This window comes from Mobula hypostoma, chromosome 7 (assembly GCF_963921235.1).
Source record: "Mobula hypostoma chromosome 7, sMobHyp1.1, whole genome shotgun sequence".
Lineage (NCBI taxonomy): Eukaryota > Metazoa > Chordata > Chondrichthyes > Myliobatiformes > Myliobatidae > Mobula > Mobula hypostoma.
The window spans coordinates 55,650,523-55,675,147 of record NC_086103.1 but is presented as its reverse complement, the minus strand read 5'-3'; the positions used below and the strand labels follow the sequence as shown (position 1 = coordinate 55,675,147).

The 24,625-nt window shown below is 38.5% G+C and overlaps 1 protein-coding gene across 4 annotated transcripts in view; it reads left to right on the top strand.

Annotated features, from left to right (window-relative positions):
• Positions 1–24,074, top strand: part of cdhr2 (cadherin related family member 2) — a 152,924-nt gene extending 128,850 nt beyond the window's left edge. For 2 of the 4 annotated variants that reach the window (XM_063053446.1, XM_063053445.1), the window contains exons 24-32: positions 1,126–1,214; positions 1,312–1,395; positions 3,416–3,493; positions 8,490–8,550; positions 9,550–9,671; positions 12,090–12,203; positions 16,227–16,304; positions 17,401–17,473; positions 21,596–24,073. In XM_063053446.1, coding sequence (XP_062909516.1) covers positions 1,126–1,214; positions 1,312–1,395; positions 3,416–3,493; positions 8,490–8,550; positions 9,550–9,671; positions 12,090–12,203; positions 16,227–16,304; positions 17,401–17,473; positions 21,596–21,697 — 801 coding nt within the window. In that variant the 3' untranslated portion in view covers positions 21,698–24,073. Of the gene's footprint in view, positions 1–1,125; positions 1,215–1,311; positions 1,396–3,415; positions 3,494–8,489; positions 8,551–9,549; positions 9,672–12,089; positions 12,204–16,226; positions 16,305–17,400; positions 17,474–21,595 lie in introns of all 4 variants that reach the window. The other 2 variants (XM_063053444.1, XM_063053447.1) reach the window with 2 other exon arrangements.
• The last annotated feature ends 551 nt before the right edge of the window (positions 24,075–24,625 follow it).

The following is a 24,625-nucleotide window of genomic DNA, read 5'->3' as shown; positions in this document are numbered from 1 at the left end:
GCAGGAAAGTATTTTGATTGACATGTTAGAGATAAACTTTGGGAATGAGCTTAATTTGCTCTAACATTTTGGACCTTTATTTAGCCGAAGGTTAGACCATACTTTCAAAGTTCAAAGTAAATTTATCGTCAAAGTGCATATATGTCACCATATGGAACCTGAGATTCATTTTCCTTGTGGGCATACTCAGCAAATCTATAGAATACTAACTATAGCAGGATCAATAAAAGATCAACTAGGGTGCAGAAGATAACAAAATGTGCAAATGCAAATATAAATAAATAGCAATAATTAACGAGAACATGAACTAGCACTATAAAGAGTCCATAAGGTGAGATCATTGGTTGTGGGAACATCTCAATATATGGGCAAGTGAGTGTAATTATCCACTTTGTTCAGAAGCCTGATGGTTGTGGGGAAATAACTGTTCTTGAACCTGGTGGTGCAAGTCCTGAGGCTCCTGTACCTTTTATCTAATGGCAGTAGTGAGAAAAGGGCATGGCTTAGTGATGAGGATCTCTGATGATGGATGTTGCTTTCCTATGATAGTGTTTCATGTAGATGTCTCAGTGGTTAGGAGGGCTGTGCCTGTGATGTACTGGGCTGAATCCACTATCTTTTGTAGGATTTTCCATTCAAAGGCATGAGTGTTTCTATACCAAGCTGTGATGCAGCCAGTCAATATACTCTCCAGTATACATCTATAGAAGTTTACCAAAGTTTTAGATGTCATGGGGAATCTCTGCAGACTCCTAACGAAGTAGGGGTGCTACTGTGCTTTCCTTGCAATTGCACTTACGTGCTAGGTCTTCAGAAATAGTAACTTCCAGGAATTTAAAGTTGCTAACCCTCTGCACCTCTGATTCTGCAATGAGGACTGGCTCATGGACTGTTTTTCTTCGAGCATTCCCTTATAGCCCTGTCACAGCATATTTACAGGAACGATGCAGTGGTTTCTTTTCATGCAGAATTAAAAGACCATTTATCCAATGTCAGCCAATTAAATCTCCATAGCAGCAGAAGACAGCATCAAAGCGATAGAAGGATGGAATGTGATGCAAAAGAGGATGAAGTTCTCTCATTGCAATTGTATTTATTGAGCATGTTGTAACACTTTGTTTACAGTTAATTACAGTGGATGAGACATTGAAGGCACGATTGGAGTTTCAAGTGACAACCGTAGAAGTTCAGAGAAACATGAATGAAATACTTACGTAAGTTCTCAAACTAACATGTTTGTACCCTTTGCATTTGTGATTTATAGGACTTAGTTGCTTATGGATGTTTGTATATTTTTTATCCTGTTTATAGCACTCTTCGCAAAGCTACATGGTCAGATCCACGTGTGGTAGGCATAACGGCTACTGGCAATGAGCGAGTTCAATCATTAACCAGGTATGGCTTTAATATTCCTGTATTACTTGATGGAGAAAATGTATTGTGTATAGGTGGTAATTTATGTATTAAGATTTGGGATTTTACCTTATTTTTTCGGTAAAATGTGGTGCGCTTGCACGCAGCAGCATCTCTGGGGCCAAACAAAGGTGTTTTTGTCTTTTTTAAGCATTTTTTTAAATGAAAAAGGATCTGGTGCTTTCCCTGCATATATGATGAATAAACTCTTCTCAGGATTCCAGCCGTGTGCAGGTATCGATTATCACTGACATTGCAATGACAAACTCCGCCATCCTCATCAGGGGTGATGCCTGGGCTTGTCTAGTCTGGTTCACTGGTTTATTGGAGAGACTGGGCATGGGAGCCGCGTAGCCTCGGTTGTATCACAGACTAGGCCACATGTCTAGTTTGCCTATTGCAGTATTCCAGGAGGGAAGATGCTGGAAACTGTGTGGTATGCCATCTGCTCTGAGTTGAGGGCTGGCCTCTCCAGAGTTCGCTCGTTAGAAGCCAAGCAGGAGTGAGTGAATGTGAGTGTGAGAGAGAGAGTGCACGTTTGTCAGCGGACTGCTGAGAATTGCTTGCCCCGTCAGTTTACAGGACATTACACACAGTGATTTGGACGATATGTATTTTTGTGTGAGTATCTTTACTGCTATCTGATATGTGCTATATGTGCCTTGTGCTGTGTATGACTGTTGGTACCGTGCTTTACACCTTGGGGTGCTGTTTCATTCGGCTGCATTCATGGGTATTCATGTGTGGTTGAATGATAATTAAATTTCAACATGAACTTGAATTTAGTGAGGAGGTTAATACAAAGACAACCAGTGAGCTTACTTTCAATTCCACGTTTTCAATATAAACTCCAAATGTAGTACATATATGTGAAAGTATTCAATACACGTTACTTGGAATTTTGGATTGTGCACTGTTTAATTTACATTTTACAGTATCTTCAAAATAAGTGTATTTATTATTAGTACGATACAGCATGGAGTAGGCCCTTCTGGCCCTTTGAGTCGTGTTGCCCAGCAACCCCTGATTTATCCCTAGCCTTATCATGGGACAATTTACAATGACCAATTAACCTACTAACTGGTACGTCTTTAGACTGTGGGAGGACACCAGAGCACCAGAAGGAAATGCGTGCAGTCACAGGGAGAATGTATAAATTCCTTACAGGTCGTGGCAGTTGAACCTGAGTTCATGGTACTGTGAAACATTGTGCTTAACACCTTGCTCCTGTGCTGCCCTAATAAATGTTGCAAGCAACATAAGCTGTGTTGTAGCAGCCAGGCTGATGTGGTCAGAAAGCACCTGATGCATTGGACTGGAAGCAGGATTGAGGCCTATGGTCTCCACACACTTGTTCGTAAATAGCCTGGATACAAAGGGCCAACCTCAATGCGTTTCAGCATCCTAGACTCTAATGGAACAGCTTGAGCAGATGTGCACTTGGCCTCTGGTGTTGGAATGAAGGGGCTCTGGCTCTCATATTAGCTGGCTGCTGAAGCCGCAAGTGATTACTAATGATTCTCATATACCTCTGACATTGAGAAACATTTAACAGCTACTAAAATGCAGTGGATAATTTTAAAAAAAAATTATTATTTCAATAAAAAGCTAAAGTGGAAACACACAAATCACATAAATAGTTAAAATGTTAAAGGGAAATAATGCTACGTTTCCCTTTGTCTCCCACATCTTTAATCTTAAACGTTTGTGTTTCACCAGTTGTGTGATTTCAGAAGTGATTTCCTGGTGTAATGCTGAGGAATCACAGCATGCCTTGCCTTTATCGCTGGACTCTGTAGGGAGTTCAACAATGGAGCTAAGTGACAGATTTGGCCCTTGAACCTATCAGTAAATCAAGGACTTTTGACAGCACGGGCATTCAAAGATAGGGCTTCCTACCATTTAAACAACCAAATGTTGCTTCAGCCAGCAATTTCTGTTTCTTTGTGATTTCTGGAAAACTGTGGTTGTCAAATGACTATAATCATTTCTTTTCTCATAGAAATGTAGCCAGATCTATTATGGAGATTTACTTTATACGCAGCAATGGAACAGCTATACCTCCTGATGATATCAATGGGTAAGTTTTATGTTTATTATTTTTGTCACTTGCACATTGTAAAACATCAAAAGATATTTTGTACAAAGGCATAAGAGATAAAAAGCTCACATTTTGATTTAAGACTTTTCTGTTGGCAGAATATGGAGTTAGATCTGCAGATGACTTCCCATTTTATCATATGAATTAACACAGAGCCAACCCCTACCCCACCCTATTAAATGATAGAGTGATGCAACTCTAAAACATACCATTTGCTCTACCAAATCCATCCTGATTATCAGATGCCCTTTTAGACCAATCTCATTTTAATCTCCCTGTATTCTCCTCAACTCTCCCTGTATTTTAACACTAATCTCTGAATTGGGATGAGTTTGCAAAGGCCAATTAAACTACCAATGTGCTCATCCTCAGGGTGTGGGAGGAAACAGGAGCACCCAGAGGAACATGCAAGCTCTACATAGACAGCTTTGGAGGTCATGATTGAACCTCATACTGTATCATACTGGTTTATCTACCTTAATATTTTTTTCTTTGTGTGAAAAATGAGTGTGCTGAAACTCAACCAAAATACATTTAATCGTTATAAACAAGTACAGTTTGAAAGCCAGAAATGAGGCTGCAAGTAAAGGTTCCACATGGCAGAAGGCGCATCCAGTCCCACAGCAGCCAGCAAATCCATTTCACCAGCCTCCTAAGTATTTGCATATAGGCTGTATGCAATTTGGGTATTCATAAGCTGAGAGGACCTGTATTCATCCGAGACAGTAAGACATAGGAGTAGAATTAGGCCATTCAGCCAGTTGAGTCTGCTCCACCATTCGATCATGGCCGATATATTATCCCCCCATAACCTTTGACACCCTTACTAATCAAGAACTTGTCGACCTCTGCTTTAAATACACCCAATATATCCAATGACTTGGCCTGCACAGCCGTCTGTGGCAATGAATTCCACAGATTCACCACCCTCTGGCTAAAGAAATTCCACCTCATCCCTGTTCTAAAAGGAGTGCCCCTCTATACTGAGGTCATGCCCTCTGGTCCTAGACTCTCCCACTATAGAAAAAATTCTCATCCAAAGAGAATGCACTACCATCTCACTTGAAGCTTTGCACTAATATTGTGCTTCAGCTTTTATTTTTGTTTATTTTGATTTTGTCCTCTAACTGAAATGAAGGGAATCTATGTGTGCCAGCAGCTCACTTTACTATCCAGTACTTTACATGTGGGATGGGATTAAAGCTAGTGATATCCTTGAGTTGTCAGATTTTGATTGTTTTCTGTTGTTGTTGGAAGGGAGTTGGTTTGAGCTGAGATTGTTTTGAAAGGAATTAATGTACTGTAATCTAAAGAAGTAGAATTTATACCAAAGAATTTTGTTATAACATATTTTGTGGAATTTACTTCATAAGTAATTAAAAGGAAACAATAATATAGTAACTATTTAAAATTAATTTTCAGCTAAATTTTGTGATTCTTAGCATGACACAACAATAAATGATTATAACCTCCGCTGCTTGTCATCTCCTACATTTAAGGAGGAATGATAGCACTGTAGATATGATCAACAATCTGGACCAAATAAGCACTCATTTGAGATGTTCCTTTCTTTCACGAGTTTATCCTAACTGCATGAACCAGTGCAACTCGGCAGTGTTTTAAAATGTAAACACTGTACAAAATAAAATAAAAACTTTTCTTCAAAAGCATCCCTTGATACATTTAAACATGGGGTTTTGTTCACTCTGATTTTGTGAAAATTGCTCCGTCAGAATAAAGCATTTAATCAGTCTGTATCGAGTGCCATATGTAAAAAGGTAGATTTTAAAGAATTAACATTGATTTTGGTAATAGCAGTGGATGATTTGTTCATAATCTTCTACTTACCGTTCTACTTATGGAGAGAGCTCTCCACCGTGATCCTGACTGTAGATTACATACCACCAAAGGCAGATGTCAAGCAAACACTTGATGTACTGAGTGCCGTGATTAACAAGCAAATGACCTACCCTGACGCCTTTCAGATCCTTGCTGTGGGACTTCAATCAGGCTAGCTTGGAGAGTTCTTTGCCCAACAACCACCAGCACATTATCTGTAGCACCAGAGGTCCCAACACACTTGACCACTACTATGCTACCATCAAGAATGCCAACTGTTCCAGCCCTTGACCATATTTCGGGAAATCTGATTATTTGGCTGTCCGCGTACCGGTAAATAGGTAGAGACAAAAGAGCAAGGTGCTAGTGGTAACGACAACAAAGAGGTGGTCACAGGAGACAGAGGAGAAGCTACAGACTGCTTCCAGTCAGTGGATTGGACAATGTTCAAAGACTCCTCAGAGACCTGAACGAATATGCCATGGCTGCCACAGACTTTATAAAGATGCTCATAGAGGAGCATGTACCCACCTAATCATTTAGTGTCTTCCCCAACCAGGTCCTGAATCAACCAATAGGTTCAAAAATCTGTTGAGGGCTAGATTGGCAGCATTCAGGAAAGTATAAGAAGCCCAGATAGGATCTCCAGAAAGCCATCTCACATGCAAAGTGGCAATTCTGGACTAAACTTGAATCCCTGCCACAGTCACCGTGGCCAGACTTGTATGCCATCATCTCTTACGAAACAAAGCCAAGCAACATAAATGACAACAGAGTTTCGCTCCCAGGTGAGCTCAATGCCTTTTATGCTCACTTTGACTGACCGAACATGCAGGCAGCATCATGAACCCCGGCATCCCTCGACGACCATGTGATCGCAGTCTCTGAGGCTGATGTGAGAGCATCCTTCAAGAGGATGAATCCGTGGAAAGCATCTGACCCAGACAGCGTATCTGGCTGAGTGCGGAAGACCTGTGCTAATCATCTGGAGGGATGGACATCTTCAACCTCATACTTTGGCAGTCTGAGGTACCCACCTACTTCAAACAGGTTTCAATTATACCGGTGCTCATGGTAACTTGCCTCAATGACTATCAGCCAGGACCACTTAAATCTACTGTGATGAAGTGCTTCGAGAGGTTGGATATGAAGATATCAACTCCTGCCTGAGGAGTGAACTGGATTCACTCCCATTTGTCTACCATCACAATAGGTCTACAGCAGGCATTTCATTGCCTCTTCACTCAGCCCTGGAATACCTGGACAAAGAAGATACATACTTAAAGATATTCTTCATTGACTACAGCTCAGCATTCAACATTATTGTTCCCGCGAAGCTCATCACTAAGCTCCAAGACGTGGGTCTTGATGATTTCCTGTGTAACTGGATCCATGGTTTCCTCACTTGCAGACCCAGTCAGTTTGGATTGGCAACAGCATCTCCTCCACGCTCACCATCAGCACAGGTGCACCAGTAGCCCCCTAGTTTACCCACTTTATACTTAAGATTGTGTGGTTAAGTATAGCTTCAATGCCGTATTTAGGTCTGTTAATGACACTTCTGTTGTTGGCCGAACCAAAGATGGTGATGAATTGGCATGTAGGAGGGAGACTGAAAATTTGGCTGAATGGTGCCACAACACCAACCTCTCACTCAACATCAGCAAAACCCAAGTGCTGATTACTGACAACATGAGGAATAAATTGGAGGTCCACAAGCCATTCCTCATTTGGGGATCAGTGGTGGACTGGGTCGGTAACTTTAAATTCCTTGGCGTTATCATATCAGAGGATCTGTCTTGGGACCAGCATGTAAATGGCATCACAAAAAAGGCATAACACCCTACAACCATCAGCCTCCTGAAATAGCATGGATATCTTCACCCACCACAGCTGTGAACTGGCTCTACAACTTACATACTCACTTTCAAGGATCTTTATAACTATGGTTCTCAGTTTTATTTTATTTATTTGCGCAATTTGTCTTCTTTTGCACATGGTTTGTTAATGTATAGTTCTTCTTCATTTTCATAAATTCTACATTTATTTATTTTCCTGTAAATGCCTGTAAGAAAAGAAATCTCAAGGTAGTACGTGGTACTTTGATAATAAATTGAACTTGGTAAATTAAAACAAAAACATCATTATTTAAAAACTTTTAAAATGTGGCATTGTTAATAATGTCCCAATACCCAAAAGCCTCAACTTAATCTTGGGTTTTCGAAGAAAGCCAATAATGGCACAATTGGCAGAAATTTCTTGTGGTGATTATTTTATTCTGGTCAGTTTTTTTTTGGCAGTGGTCAGCTTCCAGCAACATGTTTGCAAACTAATGCGTGAGGTTACAGGAGCTTGATTTGTGATGATGAATTTGCATTTAATACTCCTCAATTATTTGTATGGATTGCATTGATTTTACGCGAATTGTTTGTTCCAGAGCACTCTGTTTCCAGTATTGTCTCTGTTAGGTGGGTCACTGCAGCAGCTGCTTCACAAACTGTTCAAGCAACAAATGAATAAAGGAACAGTTAATCTATTTTCTGCCGTGTCATTTTATAAAAGAATGTTGGCTCGCTGTTCAAAGAAATAATAGTGGCTCTTTGAATAGAGCTGTAGGATCTTTTTACGTCTGCCAAATGCGCAGATATTTACCTTATATAATCTGTGAGAATGAAATCCTGCTGTCTGATATTTGTAATACACAGCTTAATTTTATCATCCTATTTTAAAAAAATTACTCTTTATCATCATAAATGATATTTACTAATTTAAAAAATAAATATAACTAAGTACAGTAGTTAAAGTAGTCAAATAGGATTATACTAAAAGTAGGTATAGATTATCTAGTCCCTTGAGCCTGTTGTGTGATCATGGTTCATCTGATACACAAGTCCACAAACCCAGCCTTTCGCCATAATACTTACAATTAATAAAAATTATGTTACCTTCTTGGGCAGCACAGAATGGATGAACTAAATTGCCTCTTTTTGTGCAAAACATTTCTGTGATTCTATGATGCAATTCCAATTTTACTGGAGCAGCCTTTACAGCAAGAGTTGTATTTGAAGTTGCTGGTTTATATCATCGAGTTGAATGTCAAATTTGATCACTCTGACTGTGATTTGTTCCTTTGCAGCATTCTACAGCTTGATCCAGAGTCTGTGCGTCAATTGATAGAGCTTGGTCTTTTGAACATTGTAAGTACATGAAGTTTGCACAGTTTTATATATTGGTAAAGCACGGTTTTATATATTGAGAAGCACAACTGTCAAAACTGGATAGACTGTAAATACAAAGTCTCCAGATATAAGAGAAATACCGAGTTTTAAGCCACAGGGAACTAAGACAACAGAGGAAAGACAGCAACTTACATTTTCCAAATCTAGGTTTAAGTGGCAAAAAAATGCTGGTGGTAACAGTGTGTCTGTCAATTCCACATTCTGACAGTTTTTTTTTACTACATTTTCTGGTAGAGAAAATCAATTTGGTTGCATAAGGAGCATCCAATTTCTGGCTGTCAACTTTCTGCTGCTGCTGCTGAAAGTAAAAACAACACCTTTTAGTTTCAATGAATGATTGACCATCTGTTGGTCTGTTTTTCTGCTCCTCTAAATACTGTTGAATCTCCTGTTCATTATATCTTTCTCTCATGTTCCTTCTGTCCTAACAGCTTCACTTGATTTGATAATTTTCTCCTTTATGCTCTCACCAGGGGCTAGTAAGAGTGTTAACATTTCTTGAAAGAGAGCACAATCCCGGTGGTGTGGATTGTGTTTGACCAGACCCAGTCCTTGCATTTGCCCCCCTGCTCAAAATCAGATAGATCATAATTCTAGTTGATATACTGGCTTGGTTGTGCCATTAGATGGTTTTGTTACCACAAAGAATGATGGGTTGTCTACTTTGTTCTGTCCTCAATGAGAGGAAAACTGGCAACTACCAGCACCTGTACTCAGGAGAACATGACTTCAGGTTGGAGGACAGGAGGTTGCCAATGTGAGTCAATTGTAGGCAAATTTCATTGTCTGTTAATGCTTCTGATCTGTTGAAGTCATGACTATGGCTTTTTTTGTAGCAGTCTGCCATTACTTCCCATTTTTTTCACATGATTTATGTCACATGATTTTTTATTCATTTATGATCGTTGATTCTATTGTTTATAAAATGTATTAATTATGGAATATTTTGTTTTTCAGAAACAAACAATTGATCCTACTGATAGTGAAAATGTACTCCTTTTTACAATTGCTGGTTTAGTAGCAGCTCTCGTTATCATATTCTCCATCATGATAACGATTCTGTTTTGCCTTCGCAAAAGGTATTTAAGCACAGAAAAACAGGAAAATCTTTCGGTAATGTTCTATGCAGGAGTTTTTGTTTTGTTCCTTCAAAGTGGCTCATTGAGCTTATTCAAAGAATAGCTGAGGTTTGAACCCTGGCTTTTGCTGAGGAGCTGTTGCGAGGAGTGCTGTTGGGAGTTCTACAATCAGGCTGCGTTTGCATCTCAAGCCTGACCTTCCTTTCTGCTTCATCCTCTGTAGAAATGGTTAAAGTTGCAACCAGCTTACCCTACCCAGAAAAAAAAATCTAGAATGCTTATCAATGCCTTAACTTCTCAATTGACGGTTGATTTGGAGAACCAGATTATGTCCCTTATATTTCCGTTCTTAAGAAGTTTGCTTTTTCCATGAAGTTGTAATAGTATGCTTGGAATAATTTAGCACTATGTGACTTTATTGACACCTACACTGCACAAGGACAGTGTCCTATTTAATAACAGGGCATAGAGGAAACAGCAGCTGATAACTTCCCAACTCCTGCCCATGAAAAATGCCTTAAGACAGAAGCCTTCTGATCCCACATAAGTGTCCCCAGATACTGTGCTGATGGAAGCATTTGCTAATCATTATTCACATATTATTACAGATGACTCTGTTAATTTTCATTAGAATTACAGTTATGTGATATGAAAGAGTCTGGACTGAAACAAGTCCATTTTTTGAGTATTTGGCTAAAAGGATACAATTAAGATTCTAGGACTTGTCAGATATTCCCTCAGACTCTTTTACTCTGAGTATCCTACATGTGGCTACCTGGATAATTTTCAATGAATTTATTAAGAGCTATTGTTTCAGAATTATTTCATTTTAAATATGTTTTATGCACAAAATCAGGTAGTTGCATTTGATAAAGCAAACTAGAGGATCTTAGCAATCCATGCAAAACGTCTTGATTTTAATTGGAGTATTGATCGGAGGACATTCATTAGCCTTTATCTTACCCAAGTGACAGTTCTTCGTAAATGAAGATAATTTACTTTCTATACTGAAGACAGATTCTAAAGATTTACTGAAGACTTCTTGTGATATCCCGGAAAGCACTCTGACCTACTTTACATAATGTATCAGTAGCCCTATACATACAGTACTTCAATCATCCTCTGAATTTTGAAACAAACTTTGATATTATCACCAAGTTTTGAATGTCATACAATGAGTTTTAATTGCTTTTATAACTACAAAGAACTACAAGTCTTGCTTTGTCATAAGGCGGTGGCTGGGAATGGACCCAAGTGCAAGACACAGACACTGAAGTACTAGGGACAAGACTAGGATACAGGGTGGGGGCTAGGACATGGAGACGAAAACCAGGAACCCAGAACAGGACAGGACAACAGTGCTAGGAGCCCAGGCTTGGACTCCGAGCCAGAGACTGGACAAGGACCCAGAACCTGGGTCTTGCCTCTGGCTCGGACCCCAGAACTAGGCAAAGACCTGACTAGGCTGGGAGGCAGGACGAGGCTGGAGTCTTCAGACCTAAGGCGAGGCTGGAGACCAGAGACTGGAGGTGAGGCTGGAGACCAGATACTAGAGACTAGAGACCTGAGGTCTTGAAGCTCCTCCTGGGCAGGGCGCGGTACTCCTGGGCCGGGCACGGATCACCTGGGCAGGGCGCGGATCACCACTCGACGGAGGCAAGGGACAGGAAGGGACGGAACCCACCGCAGGGTAACGGCAATCTGGCCTGGCTTATCCGACGGAGGCAAGGGACAGGAAGGGACAGAACCAACCGCATGGTAACTGCAATCTGGCCTTGCTTATCCGACGGAGGCAAGGGACAGGACCCAGTGCAGGGTAATGGCAAGACGGCCTGACTTACGCGGCGGAGGCAAGAGACAGGAAAGGAGCTAGGTACAGGGTGGCTCCAAGACAAGACTACAGGTGATATGAGGTGAGAGTTACCGGCAAGACAAGGCCAGGCTTTGTGCAATGCAAGGCGAGACAAAGATTTCAGGCGAGGCGAGAGTTACTGGCAAGACAAGGCCAGGCTTTGGGCAATGCAAGGCGAGACAAGAACTTCAGGCGAGGCAAGAGTTACCGGCAAGACAAGGCAGGGCTTCAGGCGAGGAAACAGAAGGCAGGGGAAGGGATACAAGGAGTAAGGACAAGAACAATCCAGCAGTCATGCCCTGGTCTCTGGAGGTATTTATGCAGCCAGCCCCAACTAGCATCAGCTGCCTCAATTAGTGCTCAACAGGAACAGAAACAGGGTAGACAGAAAAACCTGGAGCAAGGGTCGATGAACCGGACCGTGATCCGGAATGCGGACTTCATGGACTGGACCATGCCATGCTTACATTTTTAAAAACCATGTAATTCCATGAACCTCTGTCACATAAATTCACTTTCCCCATGCAACATGAATTAACTATGTTATCTAATTCTCCTCCCTGCAGTTACAAAAGAAAGCTAAAATCAGCAAATGCGATGAATACAGCTCAAACTACTTCCATTAATGCAGTACAGAGTGGACCTGTTGTTCCTGGTACAAATAAATACACCATGGAAGGGTGAGTGAAGAAAAACTGCTTGATAACAAAAGAAATATTTAAATGAATATATTGTTACAAAATGCCTTCACCTTAAAAAAAGCTACGCATTTCATGATGTGTTGTCATAGTGGAAATTATATAATTTAGTGGCAGCAACTAATCAACGTATCCTGCATTAAAATCCTGACACCTTTAAGCCATTGCTTCTCGAGAATCTAATGATATCACCGGTATTTGAAGGAGAAACAGTATTCATAATGTCTTATTGTATGCTGATGATTTGCTGCTATTTATTTCTAATGTTGAGACTTTATTACCCCATGTGCTTTCTTTACTCTCCTGTTTTAGCCAGTTTTCAGGTTATAAATTAAACCTACATAAAAGTGAACTTTTCCCTTTGAGCAATTTGATACCAATAAATTCTAACTTTCCTTTTAAAATTGTAAGAAACCAATTTCCCTATTTAGGTGTAACAATCACTAAAAATTATAAGTATCTATTTAAAGAAAATTTTCTTACTCTATCGAATCATGTAAAAAGAATACTATCAAATTGGTCGCCTCTTTTGTTATCGTTAATTGGTCGAATTAACTCTATCAAAATGAATATATTACCTAAATTTATATATCTTTTTCAGGCATTGCCTGTTTTTATTCCTAAATCTTTTTTTGATTCCCTTGACTCTATTATATCTTCTTATATATGGAAGAATAAGCGTTCTACATTAAATAAAATTCATCTGCGGAAAGATTAAAAGAATGGTGGATTAACCTTACCAAACTTCTGATTTTATTATTGTGCAGTTAATATAAGAAATCTTACATTTTGGTTATATTATATAAATCGTGAGGATTGCCCGATATGGGCTTTTTTAGAAGCTAATTCTGTTAATAAATTCTCTATTATTTCTCTTCTTGGATCCTCACTTCCTTTGTCTTTTGAGCAAGTTAACTGATAATCTGGTAGTTAAACACACTTTGAGGATTTGGATACAATTCTGAAAATATTTTGGCTTATTGAGAACTTCTCTTTCAAGTCCCATTTTTTCTAATTATTTTTTTAAACCCGCTATGATTGATGTGGCTTTTAAAGAATGGGATAGATTAGGTATTAAATGCTTTCAGGACTTGTTTGTAGAGGTAAGTCTTTCTTTGTTTGAACAATTGTCAACTAAAATTAGTTTATCCAAAACACATTTTTTTCCAATATCTACAAATAAGAGATTTTTTACGGTCTCAAGTAAATACATTTCCTAAAAGTCTTGATAAGAATCTACTAGATGTAATCTTTAATCTGAAACCTTTTTATAATGGATCTATTTCTAATATTTATAATATGCTGTTGGGAATGAGATAAAATTAAAAATCTTTGGGAACAAGATTTACAGACTTCAATTTCTGAGGAAACTTGGAATCAAATTTTTAAATTGGTCAACACCTCATCGTTATGTGCCCGTCACTCTCTCCTTCAATTTAAAGTGGTCCATAGGGCCCATATGACTAAGGATAAGTTGTCTCATTTTTATTTAGATATATCTCCGTATAGTGATAAATGTAATAATGGAGAAGCTTCATTCATTCATATGTTTTGGACATGTCCGAGTCTTGGAAAATACTGGAAAGAAGTATTTCAAATTTTTTCGATACTCTTTAAAGTAAATTTCAAGCCTAATCCTTTGACTGCTTTATTTGGTATTGTTGGAGGAAAGGATATTATTTTGGAGCCATCTGATTTGCACATTTTGGCTTTTAAGTCTCTTACGGCCAGAAGGACACTTTTGCTTAAATGGAAAGATATTGCCCCTCCTATTCACGCCCAATGGGTACGTGATGTGATGCGATGTTTAAATTTAGAGAAGATTCGATGTTCAATCTTTGAATCTAATCAAGACTTTCAAACATTGTGGGTATCTTTTCTGAATTATTTTCAAAACCTTTGATTTGCTGTTAAAGCACAGATGATGACTAACAATCTTTTTTCTTTTTTTTCCACTAATCAGCTTTGGTCTTGGTAGTGGGTTAGATTTTTTTAATATAATAAAATTATTATTTTGCAATGTTACGACCTAATTGACTTGTACGAATATAGGGCAAGGAGTCTTTATATGCAATTTAGTTTAATGTATTGACATATATGAGACCCATTGACTGATATAGAGACTATTGATGCTGTTGAAAGTCGTCCTTGATCAATGTTTATCCCTACATCATGCAGTTAACTAGTATGTGACCACTTCCTTCTAAATGTATTGATTATACTTTGTAAGCAGCCTTTCAGGACTGGCTCAGTATATGGCCTGGGTACTTGGTACTGTAAAAATCAGATGGTCAATACATTTTGGGTCAGGTGGCCAATCATACCTTGGTTAATCATACCTTGCCCCATACGATACAATCAGAAGATCTACCTCAGTGGTGTCTTCGCAATATCATACATGAGCTGCGTTACAGATTTATTGTAGTACAGAAGTGGCTATTTTTTTCCATTAAAACTGCGCTGGTTCCCTCTAGCACAACTTGTTCAGTCTTATCTTGCCCGCATCCTTCTTGTAGCCCTCTAAATTATTTTCTTCTTGAGAATTTAATAAATTCTATTTAAACAACCTCCTTATTTCAGCAGGTGTAATTTTTATTATTTATTGAGATGCAGCATGGCATAGGCTCTTTCGACCCTTTGAACACCTCACCCTAACCACAGGACAATTTACAATGCCCAATTCACTGCCCAACCATTATGTCTTCCGACTGTGGGAGGAAACCGGAGCATCTGGAGGAAACTCAAGTGGCCGCAGGGAGAACGTACAAACTCCTACAGAATTGAACCCCAGTCACTGGTATTGTGTGGCATTGCACTAATCACCACACTAAACTGACACCAGTATGTTGTACTACCATGAACATACGTTCTTTATACCTTCGGGTACTGATCCATGGGAAGCTACTGTATATGAGAATTTCAGCCAAATACAAGTTTTGTTGACCTAAAATTGGAAGATAATTTTGTATATACTGCATCCTCTTCATTGCAGGTATCCTTTAATAAGGATACCCTGGGTATCCTGGGGCAGCAGGATAGCGTTGCGGTTAGTGTGACACTATCACGGCTCCAGGTGTTGGAGTTCAGAGTTCAATTCTGGCAGCGTCTGTAAGGAGTCTCTGTATGTCCTCCCTGTGGAATGTGTGGGTTTTCCATGGGTACTCTAGTCTTCTCCTACATATGGGACATTTTAATTGGTCATTGTAAATTGTTCCATGATTATGTTAAGGTTAATTGGGGTTGCTGGGGCCATGAGGCTTGAAGGGCTGGAAGGGACTACTCTGCACTGTATCACTAAACAAAACGAGTAAATAAAAAAGCTTTAGAACATAATGTAAGTGAAGATATATACAAAATACATCAAGACCATTCTTTTCCATTCTTTGAAGTTATGACTGGTGTGCTGCTGATCAACTCTCTTCTAGGCTTTGCTTCATATCTCTTGATACTCCAAAATTTCATCTCTTTCCATCTCAGTCTTGAAGTCTACATCTAGTCCCAAAAGCATGGCTTTTAGGGACAGAGAGTTCCAAATATTTTCTTGCTGTGTGCCATAATCTCCCTAATTTTAAAATCATGTCACATACTTTTCTTTCTCTACCAGAGGGAATTGTTTCACCTGACCTAAAAATATTTATAACTTTTAAATATTAAGGTCAAGTAAGCTTTTGATCTCCACAAAGTAAATTGAATTATTGATTTCATCCTTTATTTTCATCACATTCTTGTGAAACGTGCTGGACCTATTTCAAAGTCGTTGTACATGCCGTGATCTGGAATGTTTAAGTTCTTCAAAAGAAACTTAAAAGAAATGGGAATATGACAATTTTGTTGGTATGGTCACTGACAACAATTACTCTGATAGACATAATGCAAGAATATAACAGTAAAATAACTAAAAAGCTTTGGTTATTATCATTAATATAAAAAGTGAAATAAATAAAAATAATGAAGTTTGATCATTTCAATGCATTATGTGTTTGTTTTATAATGCTGCTCCTCTAGGGCAAATCCAGTATGGAACACCAATATCAACAGCTCAGCAGACTTTGGTTTTGAAGACGGTGATTCAGACAGAACAAGGTAACACTGGATAACACAGCTTTTGTAATTTTTAGGACCTTGCATTGCATTTGGAGGAGAGGGAAATACAATTATGTGTAATAATTGTGATCAGAGTTATAATGTAAAGATAAGAATAATCCTCACATATTAATGCAGAAGGGGATCATCTAGAGGTAGGTTATTAGTGTTCTGAAATGCTATAGAAAGGTTTATTATTCTGATCTCAGTGCTACACTGGCAAATATCATTTTTTTCAGGACTTACAATGGGTGGGTAGATTACCTGCATATTTCAATTGACAGGCCCCTTCATTAAGCAAATTGTGATTCATAGGAATCTGGACAGTCTAGATGAAGGACAGCTGTCCAGATAAACTTTACTGTTCTTGTGGGGCTCGGAGGAGCAGAATTACAGCTTTGGACTTCATCTGCCTAATGTAGAGTGCCAACCCATCAAGTTGCCTCCTCAGTTTATGAACAACTTACCCAATTTCCCTCTCTGGCTTGATGTTAACAAGGTTAGCCATTGTTTTATGCAAGCCTTATCCAGATCATGTTGGGTTATTATTTTGTCAACAAAATATTGTTAACATTATAGTAGTGCAACCTACTCACAAAATGGACCTCGTCTCCCATTAGTTGTAAAATCTGCCTATTAATGATTTTCAGAGGAATATCGCACTCTTTTCTTTTGCAAAATTAATTAGATTTCTTAATTCTCTTGGCGTATATTACATGAGACCACATTACATTTTCTTTGTCATCAGAATCAGAATGAGGTTTACTGTTATCAGCGTGTGCTGTGAAATTTGTTATGATATCAAATTTACATATTGATGCAATAAGTATTCTCCATATGGATCAGTGAATTCTGAATGTATTTTGTTTCTTAATCTGATCTTTTGTTTAATTGATGAAATGAGTATTAGTGCGGAAACATCTGCCACCCAGAACAAACTAGAGAAGTTTAAATTGTGAATTTAATTGGAACATTTAACTTTGAAGAACAATTGGTTTAATTCTAATCGATTTTGGCACATAAACAATTTTGTGAAATTGTGAGGGAATAGCTTAAGGCATGTGTTTATTAATAATGGATGTCATGTTTTTTACAGCATTAATTCACTGGATGAGAACATGGTAGATATGATGACAGAAGAACCTAAAGTGAAGCAAAACACATCAAAGGTAAGTTAAAACTCGGTTGATAACCCACATAACAGTTGTACAAACATAAATAACATGGAAATTAAAACAAGACAAAATGTACTCTCTCACATCAACATTTTATGTTTCTTTAAATTTGATAGCAATACAAATATTAATCTGACATACGATTTTAAAAGCTGTAAGCAGAGACCTAGTCAGGGATTTGTTATTATTTAGTATTTCTGCTATCAAAACCCTGTATTTCAGCCTTTCAACTAATAATTCAAACTATTTGAAGACCAACCTTTTCAAATTCAAGTGTTTGCACATTGTCCTTTTATAGTAGTTCAAATGTAGACTGAGGCTATGAAAAGTGCTCTATTAGATAGTAGCTCTTATGTAAAGGGAATTCGGATCTATAGCTGTAGTGCAATACTACACACCTGGAAAAGTTATGATCAAGCAGAGTTAGAATCAGCATCAGAATTACATTTGTTATTACTAGCATATGATATGAAATTAGTCATTTTGTGGCAGTAGTACAGTACAAAGAAGTAAAAATTCATAACTTAGAAAAATAAAAACCTGGTGCAATAAAAAGAACCAGGCAGTGTTCATGGGTTCATGGACCATATGGAAGGGAATACATTTTAATGAAGGAAAATTATGTTCAGCAGGAAATATAAACGAGAACCACTTGATATGATACACAAGAGACTGCAGATATTGTAATCTGGAGCAAAATACAAACTGCTGGAGGAATTTAACAGGTCGAGAAGCATCCATGGCAGGAATGGAATTGTTGATGTTTCAGACTAAGACTTGGCAACAGTTCCTCCAGAACATTTTATTTTGCTGCATTTAATATGAGTTTTCAGAAGCCTTTCAATTTTGTGTAATATTTTACACATAACAGGGAGCCAAACAAGAGTGGGAAAAAAATAGCACACATTAATTATTTGTTCACAGATGGAAAACGGAGAAAGAATAAAAGGTGCTGTGAGGTGGCAGCTTAAGAGTGGCCCCACTAAGATACCCTTGGGCTATTTTCATACAACTCCAGCATTGACTCAGACATTGAGGTTGGTGAGTGGAGAGAGGAAGTGAACACTTAAGAGTTACATTTTACTAAGCATTGATTATGCTAATCCAGCTTCCCAGTGACCTTACTCAATGCCAACAACCTCACACTCAATGTCAGCAAGACCAAGGAACTAACTGTAGACTTCAGGAAGGGGAAGTCGAGAGAATACACACCAATCCTCTTTGAGGGCTTAGCGATAGAAAGTGTGATGAGCTTCAAGTCCATGAACTTCAGCATCTCAGAGGATCTATCCTGGGGCCACCATATTGATGCATTCATGACAATGGGGCACCAGCAGCTGTGCTTCATTAGAAGTCTGAGGAGTTTACAATGCCCCTGCCACCAGATTTCTCAAAAGTCCATGAACCCATGAGCACTACCTTGCGAATCCTCTTTTGCACTATTTACAATAATTATTTTAATTGTAATTTATAGCAATTTGTTGTGCTTATACTGTACTGCTGCCTCAAATTTCCTGACTTATTTCAATAGGCAATAGGTGCAGGAGTAGGCCATTTGGCCCTTCAAGCCAGGACCGCCATTCACTGTGATCATGGCTGATCATCCACAATCAGTATCCAGTTCCTGCCTCTTCCCCATAACCTTTGATTCCGCTATCTTTAAGAGCTCTATCCATCTCTTTCTTGAAAGCATCCAGAGACTTGGCCTCCACAGCCTTCTGGGGCAGAGCATCCCATATATCCACCACTCTCTGGGTGAAAAAGTTTTTCCTCAACTCCATTCTAAATGGCCTACCCCTTATTCTTAAACTGTGGCCTCTGGTTCTGGACTCACCCATCAGTGGGAACATGCTTCCTGCCTCCAGCGTGTTCAATCCCTTAATAATCTTCAATAAGATCCCCTCTCAGCCTTCTAAATTGCACTGTCACTCCAATCTTTCAACATATGACAGTCCCACCATCCCAGGAATTAACCTTGTGAACCTACGCTGCACTCCCTCAATAGCAAGAATGTCCTTCCTCAAATTCGGAGACCAAAACTGCACACAGTACTCCAGGTGTGGTCTCACCAGGGCCCTGTACAGCTGCAGAAGGACCTCTTTGCTCTTATACTCAATTCCCCTTGTTATGAAGGCCAGCATGCCATTAGCTTTCTTCACTGCCTGCCGTACTTGCATGCTTGCTTTCAGTGACTGATGTACAAGAACACCTAGATCTCGTTGTACTTCCCCTTTTCCTAACTTGACTCCATTTAGATAATAACCTGCCTTCCCGTTCTTACCACCAAAGTGGATAACCTCACACTTATCCACATTAAACTGCATCTGCCATGCATCTGCCCATTCACCCAGCCTGTCCAAGTCACCCTGCATTCTCATAACATCCTCCTCACATTTCACACTGCCACCCAGCTTTGTGTCATCGGCAAATTTGCTAATGTTACTTTTAATTCCCTCATTAAATCATTAATATATATTGTAAACAGCTGCGGTCCCAGCACTGAACCTTGCAGTACCCCACTGGTCACCGCCTGCCATTCCGAAAGGGACCCATTAATCACTACTCTTTGTTTTCTGTCAGCCAGCCAATTTTCAATCCATGTCAGTACTCTGCCCCCAATACCATGTGCCCTAATTTTGCCCACTAATCTCCTATGTGGGACTTTATCAAAGGCTTTCTGAAAGTCCAGGTACACTCCGTCCACTGGCTCTCCCTTGTCCATTTTCATAGTTACATCCTCAAAAAATTCCAGAAGATTAGTCAAGCATGATTTACCCTTCATAAGTCCATGCTGACTCGGACCGATCCTGTTACTGCTATCCAGATGTGTCGTAATTTCATCTTTTATAATTGACACCAGCAGCTTTCCCACCACCGACGTCAGGCTAACCGGTCTATAATTCCCTGTTTTCTCTCTTACTCCCTTCATGAAGAGAGGGACAACATTAGCCACCCTCCAATCCATAGGAACTGATCCTGAATCTATAGAACATTGGAAAATGATTACCAATGTGTCCACGATTTCTAAAGCCACCTCCTTAAGTACCCTGGGATGCAGACCATCAGGTCCCGGGGACTTATCAGCCTTCAGACCCAACAGCCTATCCAATACCATTTCCTGCCTAATATAAATTCCCTTCAATTCATCCATTACCCTAGACCCTTTGGCCACTATTACATCTGGGAGATTGTTTGTGTCTTCCCTAGTGAAGACAGATCCAAAGTATCTGTTCAACTCGTCTGCCATTTCCTTGTTCCCCATAATAAATTCACCTGCTTCTGTCTTCAAGGGCCCAATTTTGGTCTTAACTATTTTTTTCCTTTTCACATACCTAAAGAAGCTTTTACTATCCTCCTGTATATTCTTGGCTAGTTTACCTTCGTTCCTCATTTTTTCTCTGCGTATTGCCTTTTGTGACAGTAAATCTGATTCACATTCCAATATGAATTTGGAAGAAAAGATTTAGTGTGGAAATGCAGCCTAAGTGGCTAATGAGAGACACTCATCAGATTTACTTGTGATCCACATGGGAATTGAAAGGAAATATAATTGTTGAAATGCCAAGTATGATACTAGTTTTGCTCAATTCCTGTTGGATTGAAATAAGGTTCTTCAGTTGTACACAGGGGTTGAAAACTATGGTAGATGAAGTGGTGATTTAAAGAACAACTGATAATGCTTATAAGGCACATCTGATTTACAACGCTCATAAGGGAATAATGAATCCATCATTTATAGTAAAAAGCATTTTAATTTAGTTAACCATTCATTTCCTTTGGACCAATATCTGTTTCTACAAAGACTCCTGTTGTTCAAGGTGTCCTCCTTCCCCAACCTTATCCGAGCAATATGAGATAAACAATCAACATGGCCTTGTAGTTCAACCCAATTTCCATGACCAATTAAGAAAAAGTTGGACTGATTTTCCAACAACCAAAAACCACAGAAGATGCGATTATCGTTAATAATATGATAAAGATGCAGACAAGATGTTACACTATGGTGGCGAAGCTGGCTGGATGTTTTGAATATGTTTCTTAATATGTTTTAGTGAAGTAAAGGACTTTTGTCTAACTTAGTTTAAATATTTAAATCTGTTTTTTTTTCTTTGTAAGACCATGGGCATTCACTCAGATCAAAACACCAGACCTTTGGAGGCTGCACTTGATGACCATGTTCACATTATTGGAAAAGCAACAGAAATCTCTGAGATTTGAGTGTTTGATCACATGATTTTTGTCTTTTGTGTTTATTATACTATTTTCAAATCTGCATCGATAATCTATCATCAAAGGAAACTGAGACCTGTTGCTAATTTTTGGCATGTCTTTGTTATCCAGAAAGTACTTTTTCAAGCCATGTGCTTTTGCGAAGATTATATTACAATTAACGTATCATTGTCACACATATATGTTGTCCATCAGATTTTGACTTGACTGTAATAGAATATTTGCATGTTGCTATTTGCACCATTGACTGCACGAGAAAAGAAATGGAAACTGTGGTTAAATTGTAAAGTAGCATTTTTCCACTGTTGGGGCTGAATGCAACAATATGGTTAATAATGGTTAAGAACCATTATGATTCATTAAGAATTATCTTAATCATATTCTTTTCTTCTTCTAAAAGTTTATTTACTGCTATTCCCTTTGTTTTCCTTATATAAGCATATTCAAACTTATAATTTGCCTCTTAATACATTTATTCTTGATAAATTTACTATGACAATGTCATATATATGGAATCTCCACCATAGGCTTTAAGCCCTGTATCATTATCTTTTTCTGATGTTTGGTAAAATTTTCAAATTTTTATTTGTTAACATTAATTACCCTGAGATATTTCACTCTGACAGAAGTACTGGATATAACGTGATTCTGCTGTTGTTGTTGCAGGCAAATAAATAACTAACCAACAGTACTTCCTTGTCAACAAGAATTAGTCCATATAAAATTTGTTAGATTATTGCAGTGTTAATGAATTTGAAGTAATTCAGGGATAAGAAATTGAACATCTGTAAGGAAGATGCAGAGACAATAGGAATAAGGTAATTTATTGAATAAGACAATAAGACCATAAGACATAGGAGCAGAATTAGGCTATTTGGCCAACGGAGTCTGCTCCACCATCCTATCATGGCTGAACTATCATCTCTCTCAACTCCATGCTCCTGCTTTCTCCCTGTAATCTTTGATCCCCTGACTAATCAAGAACCTATCAACCTGTGCTTTAAGTATATCTAATGACTTGGCCTCCACAGCTGTCTATGGCAATCCACCCGCTGTCTAAAGAAATTCCTCCTCATCTCTGTTCTCATCGCTGTGTTCTCTGGGACTAGACTCCATCACTCTAGGAAACACCCTTTCTACATCCACTCTGTTTAGACTTTTCAATATTTGAAGGCTTTCAATGAAATCCCCCTTCATTCTTCTAAACTCCAGTGAGTACAAGCCCAGACCCATCAAACGCTTATCATACATTAACCCTTTCATTCCTGGAATAATTCTTGTGAACTTCCTTTGGACCCCCTTCAATGCTATCACATCTTTTCTCAGATAAGGAGCCAAAAACTGCTCACAATACTCCAAGTGTGGTCTGTCTAATTTCTTATAAAGCTTCAGCATTACATCTAGTCTTCTTGAAATGAATGCTAACATTGCATTTGCCTTCCTTAGCACCGACTCAACCTGCAAGTTAACCTCTCTGGAATCCTGCACAATGACTCTCATGTCCCTTTGCACAACAGATTTTTGAATTTTCTCCTCATTGAGAAAATAGTCTACACCTTTATTCCTTCTGCCAAAGTGAACGACCATGCACTTTCCTACACAGGATTCTACCTGCCACTTAGTTGCCCATTCTCCTAATCTGTCTAAATCCTTCTGCTTTATGAATACTATCTGCCCCTCTACCTACCTTTGTGTTGTCCACAAACTTGGCCACAAAGTCATCGATTCCATCATCCAAATCATTAATATATAATACGAAAAGAAGCAGTGTACTGGCATTCCTGCAAAACCTATGTATTTGGAAGAATGTGGAAAATGTTACATGATGTGATATGAGGCAGCATGGTAGCATTTAAGAGGTTTACGGTTGTCTATAACATGTGCGAATCATTTTAGATGAATATATAGTGTAATATTTTGAAAACAATCAACAAATAGGAATGAACTATAGATGGAAGAATCCTGTAAGCTAAACATGAATCTATGAGGAACAGTGAAGTATTACAGGCTCAGGGTCTGTAACAAATAGGCATTCCCATATATTTCTACACAATGGTAACAATTTTTAGCTGTTTAAGTGAAAATGCCAATAGAATTAATTTTGGTTATTTGATAGAAGATAAATATAATGCAAAATATACAAGTGTTAAAATGAAAGTCTGCAAAGTTTTTCACAGAAGGATAGATTCATGCAAAATAGTTGACCATATTTGTAAGCTATTTTATCAAAAACTTGAATGTTTTGTATGTGATTTCCTGCTTTGTACACAAAGTACAATAAATCATCTTTTACCAATAGTTCTCTTTTCAACTTCTATTAAGAGTAGTTCATTTCGGAATGAAGGCAATAGGATTAGTTATTTTTAAGTTGTGTATATGTTAATACTTTGCTGTGCTTTTAAAATATATGCTTCAAAAAGATCACAATGATTTGCTGGATCCTATAATTTATATGATCTGGGATTATTCCAAGTATGTTTGAAATGCAGTAATTGAAAATTGATGTATATCTAATGGTTCAGGAAATTATAGTTCTATTATAGGCCATTACTATTTCACTATCCACTAACATCATGCTTCAATACATGTAGATTCTCCAGGATCCTTTCATCTCATATCCCTAATCTCCACACTGTTCTTCATGGGCTCCTTTGCTCGACAGCGTCATCGGAGACTTCATCAAATATGTTCTCCTACAGTGGTTCTGCAATGCACTCTAACTTTCAAATATCAAAATATTTTGAGTGTATTGCTCACAAAGTAGGAAACCAGGGATAATCCTGGAACAATAGACTGGTGAGTCTCACATCAGCAGTTGAAAGTTACTGAAGAAAATTCTTGGGGATAGGATTTATGAGCATTCAGAAAACCATAGCTTAATTAGGAGGGAACAGGATTGTTTTGTATGGGGCAAGT